The sequence below is a fragment of the Choloepus didactylus genome, chromosome 7, assembly GCF_015220235.1.
Source record: "Choloepus didactylus isolate mChoDid1 chromosome 7, mChoDid1.pri, whole genome shotgun sequence".
Taxonomy (NCBI): Eukaryota; Metazoa; Chordata; class Mammalia; order Pilosa; family Megalonychidae; genus Choloepus; species Choloepus didactylus.
In genome coordinates this window covers 120,685,633-120,690,622 of record NC_051313.1, presented here as the reverse complement: position 1 = coordinate 120,690,622, position 4,990 = coordinate 120,685,633, and the positions used below count along the sequence as shown (strand labels likewise).

The following is a 4,990-nucleotide window of genomic DNA, read 5'->3' as shown; positions in this document are numbered from 1 at the left end:
CAGTGGCCCTTAAGCCACCCTGTCCACCTTCTGTCTGTCTTCTCTAGGCACCCTGCCCTCTGTGTGTGCCGTATTGCACGTGGCTCTCACTCTAGACCCACAGCAGAGGCAGCAGGAGGTGTGGAGGTGGACAGGTCACTGTTGACCTCTAGTCTTCTGAGCCGACTGCCACCAGCTGGGACATTTTTATATAGGCCAGTGAGTCACCGTGCTTGGCCGTGCTCCCCTTCATACTCCTATCCTCTCTCTCTTTTACTCTCTCCACCCCCAGCTCCCAGATCAACATCCACCCGGCCTCCTACTCAGTCACCTGGAATCTGGTCGGGGTGGTTGTGTCCCGGGCCATCCCAAGGTTCCAGGTGCCCCAGAAACTCAGGAAACTGACACTCAGAACTCCCAGAGAGTGGCGTCCAGAAGGTGAGGCAAACTAATGGGGGAGGAGAAGGAGGCTGGGTGGGGAAGGGGAAATAATTAGGGCTCTGTATAGGGGAGGGGAGGATCCCAAGGTGAATGGGGACTGGGGAGAGAATGGACTTCCTGGAGCAATGAGAGATGAGAGAAGTGAGGGGAAAGATCTCAGAGACCAGGCAACCCCTGCATTTGGTTCAACAAATATTTATTATTCTCCCTCTTTGTGGGAGGAGCTGTAAGGTGTATGAAGAAATACTAGGCCAAGTCATGAATTGAAATGGGGGCCCCAGGGACCTCTAGAGAAATAGGAGGAGCCCCACCCAGGTCCTAAGAGCAGACCCAGGTTTCCAAGAAGGCAAAAAATCTGCATCTAGTTCACACAGTTTATTGAGATGTCTGTCCAGGATTCAGAGAAAGCAGGGAGCCTGGTCCAGTCTGCAAAGGTGTCCTGGTGTCTCCCTCACACAGGGCATCATCCGAGCACTGAGAGAAGTGGCAGCCAGGAAGGGAGGCTGGGACGGAGACCTTGAGAGGCCAGGGGATTTGTTGGGAACAGTGGTTCAGAGGGTGCGGTGAGCTCTATAACGGAGGGGGATATTGAGTTGGTTGACCAGATGGTGAAGAGAGTCCAGCCTCTTGGGACCAAGGTCAGTGAAAAGTGGTCCTTTTTTCTGAGAACAGTTTGTGTTTTGCTTTATTTGGGGGGTTTCCCAGTGAAGAACCTGAATGGATAGGGTTACCCATTGGGCTGTACCATCTCAAAGAAATGGCAGAGGAAATTTTAGGGGCTGGTTATCTGGCAGATAGGGCAGTGCAGTAGAACGGGAATCTAAGCAGCACCACTGTGGGGTGGTGAAGGAAGATGAGGTGATAAGGAAGGGTCTGCCATATTGGTGTAGTGGAGGAAGTAGAGCAGCTGTCTTGGGAGGAAGGTGAGAAAATGATCAGTGTTGAGCCAATGCCTGAGCCCCTGGACTTTCCCCGATTGGAGATGGTGTGTGTACATGCTTGTACCCGTGCACTTGTGTGTGCAAAAGCTGACTTATGAACTCTCGTTTAACTCTCCCTGGGGTTGGAAGACTTCGGGGTCAGCCAGCTGGGGCCCCAGAGGATTTACTTGGGCTAGGATGTCCCGGATGGAGCGGCAGGGGGTCTTTCCAGAGCTGCTGGAGCCACAGGGCTTGGCACCAGCTGAAGGGTCAGGCTGGGGAGAGCTGTCGGGACCGCCACTCAATGTTGAGGAGGAGAAAGAAATGCAAGGTTGACCAGAGGAGCTGGACTTGCTGCCACAGGGCTGAAGGATGATTGTGCCGCCGGATTGGGAGCTGGAGCTGCCTCTGACAGGGCCGGTGCCCCGTGGGAAGCAGGGACCCTTAGAGCCTGAGAAGCCAACCCCGCAGGGCTGGACGCCACCAGAGCCCACGGGCTGGAACACCATGGCCGACGATGCTCCTGACTGGTAGATGCTGGAACTAGAAGAACTCTGGCTGGGGATGATGGGGTTGCTGGAGAAGTATTTGCCCTCTGAGATGGGGGGCCCAGCTGCAAAGGAGGGGACCCCTGGAGAGCCTTTGATGGGGTTATCTTTGGTGAAGTAGCCTACGGGATAGATTTTACCCCCACTGTAGGTCATGCCTGGGACCAGATAACTGTTGGAGGAGCCACCCACCACCTCATAGCCGCCATAGGATTTATCTACAGAGGTGATGGGGGGGCAGGGCTTGCCTGGAAGGCCACCGCTGCCACAGGGGATGCCTTGAACCCCTCCAGGACCACCAGAGCCGTGCTGCTCCACCACCACCACCACAGGCTTCTGACCTCCCGACACGGAGTGGGAGCTGGAGAGGTAGGAGCCAGAGTGGGAGACGATGGGTCCCCCACTGCAGGGAGAGTCAGGGACGTCGGAACTACAGGGGCGCAGGTTGGAGCTGACTCTTTTGCCACCGCTGTTGGACATCCAGGAGGTTTGGGAAACAGAAGAGCTTGAGCCTTTTCCAGACTGGGAAGAGCTTACTACCAAGTGGGAAGAACCACTGCCGGCTGGTGCTGCTGAGCCAGACCCTGACTGGGAGCTGAAGCTTCCCAACTGGGAGGAGCTGGATGCACCCTGTTGAACAGAGCCAGATCCTGGGGAGTAGCTGATCTGAGAATACCCCGTTCCTGGCTTAAATAATGATGATCCTGAAGAACCACCGTGGGAGAGAGTGGAGCCACTGGAGACACTGGAACCACTGGAGCCACTGGAGCCCCCACTGGAACCACCACTGGAACCACCACTGGAGCCACCACTGGAGCCCCCACTGGAACCACTGGAGCCACTGGAACTGGAAGAGGAACTGCTGGAACTGCTGGGGCCACTCTGGCTGCTGAAGCTGTTGGAGCCACCTCTCCCAATGAGACAGGGGTCATTGGGTGAGGTGATGCGGGTGGGGTCCATACAGGGGTCTGAGAAGGTCCCGATGCTCTTAGCCAAGGTCCCTGTGGAGGACAGCACTGGTTAGTAAGAGCCTGAGAGGTGCAGCCTTCTCCCTCACCTTGCAGCCCCATCTCAGTGGTCTGCCACTGTGGCTTCCCTAAGGGGAGCCCAGGGAGGCTGCACAGGCAGGAGAACAGACTGTTGTCTCTATAGGATGTTGTGACAGCAGGAGCAGGGCAGTTCCACTGCTTTGGCAGGAGGAGGGGGCTGCAAGCAACTACCAGAAAAAAAAGTAATGAAACCCAGAAGTTGGAGAACCTCGAAGGAGTGTGCTGACGATGAAAGGGAATGGAGAAGTGGCAGGAAGAAACAGGTATAAAAGAAAGGACCCCGAGTAGACAGGGAGTGGGGGAGACAGACTCAGAGGTGGGGGCATAGGTCCAAGGGAATAAATTCCAGGCAAGACTGTGGGACCAAATGGAAGTAGAAGACAAAAGACAAAACAATGGGGGACTGAGAAGGGAAGTAAGAATATAAAAAGAGATGCTGGGAGAAGAGACACTGGGTGGCAGAGGGGCTGAAATGAGGGATAGGGTAAATCTCGGTCACTGGCTCACTCACGAAGGAGTAGTTTTGGGTAAAGGATGGAAATCCTGTTTCCTGTGCTGGTGCTGGCCATGCCCGTAAAGCTGGGTGGGAGCCAGGATGCGGGGGCACCCACCTGTTGCTTCAGAACCTGCTGATACCAGCATGACAGGACACCGCACCCAGAGACACCCCTACTCAAGCTGGCCCAGCCCAGGGCCACCGGATGAAACCCTCCGCCATTCTCAGCTCCTCTCTCTCCCCACCCAGTCATTGAGAGCCTACACCTGCCACCCCCCATCCAGGCCAGCATCGGACATCTCCTGCCTCCACTTCCCTTGGGGATGGAGAATCACTTCTTTCCTTTAACTGACCCTTTACTCCCACCAACCCCCAGGCTCAGCTTATCCCCTGGCCTTCCTCCTCTCCTCACTCTTTCACTTGGGTTTCCTCGCCCACCCCAACCTCTGCAGGTCCCGAGTACAGTGGAGCGGACAGAACTGCACACTAGCTGTGACGTTGGGCGACTTAGCCCCTCTGAGCTTTGGTTTGTACGTTCAGAGAGGCTGAGTCTGCCCTGTCTTCTTTACCATGTTACTCAAAGACTAAACAAAACTAAACAAGACCATCTTTTTAAAACACAAGGCATTATGATTTATTGTTGCCACTCATCCTGGAACCTTCCACCAACAACCAGATCTTCATAATCTATGTATTCTGTGCTGCCACATCCTCTCCTCAAAAAGAAATTCTCTGCCTACACCTCGACACCAAACCCCAACTCTGCCCCCAGCCCCTGTCTTGGCTCTGCCCTGATCATCAAGCATCATCATCTCTCCTCCCCTGCTCCCTTAGACAGCACCAGCCCTCCTCTCTGCACCCCCAGACCATGGGGAGGAGGGCCACATAAATTCCTCAAGGAACCTACGGCCGGTGACCAACAGTGCAGGCCCTGGAGCCACGGCCTGAGCCTGCCTCCTGGCTGACCTGCCAAGATCTAACATTGTCATCTTGGGCCAAGTCTCTAACCTCTCCAAGCCTCAGTGTCCGCATTTGCAGAAAGGGAATAACAAATCTCTCACGCGGTTACCGTGATGATCAAAAGAGCTAAGGCATTTAAAGTGCATGGAAGTTGACTGGCACATAAAAAGGACTCTATAAAGTCCTGTGATCACTATTAAGTATCCAATCCTCATTTTCTAACCTTCTAATAATAATAGCAATCAACAACAACATTTATATAACCCTCTAGAATTCCCATGGCACATGACACATGCATTATTTAATTTGAGGCTATTTCAACAGACTAGACTAGATTTTATTACTGAGGCTCAGTTCCGGAAACTAATTCCAGAGCCGCTGCTTTCCCTGGCTGGGTCCTCTCCGGGACTCTCCCAGCATGTTAGTCTCTCTCCCAAGCCCTGGATGCCCTCCTGACCTGGCATCTGCCTCCCACTCTCCCCCCACCCCCCCAAAGCCCCCCAGCCTCCTACCTGGCAGAAGGAGACCAGCCAGCAGCAGTGCCATCATCCTTTGCCCCCCCACACACCCCATCCTGGGTGCCTGCCAGGAACCCAT

At 54.6% G+C, this 4,990-nt stretch overlaps 1 protein-coding gene across 1 annotated transcript; it reads right to left on the bottom strand.

The window, feature by feature from the left end:
* Positions 1-1,453: 1,453 nt before the first annotated feature.
* CDSN (corneodesmosin) lies at positions 1,454-4,990 on the bottom strand. The gene is made up of 3 exons (XM_037843063.1): positions 4,906-4,990; positions 2,467-2,889; positions 1,454-2,400 (listed from the first exon to the last, which is right to left on the bottom strand). Exons 1-3 carry the CDS (start codon positions 4,988-4,990, stop codon positions 1,454-1,456), a joined length of 1,455 nt encoding a protein of 484 aa, XP_037698991.1.

Coding starts and splice junctions, on each gene's coding strand:
- CDSN (XM_037843063.1), bottom strand. CDS start 4,990: ATGGGTTCCTGGCAGGCACCCAGGATGGGGTGTGTGGGGGGGCAAAGG. Junction 2,890..4,905: donor GGCTGGTCTCCTTCTGCCAG/GTAGGAGGCTGG, acceptor TGTCCTCCACAG/GGACCTTGGCTAAGAGCATC. Junction 2,401..2,466: donor CAGCTCCCAGTCAGGGTCTG/GCTCAGCAGCAC, acceptor AGTCTGGAAAAG/GCTCAAGCTCTTCTGTTTCC.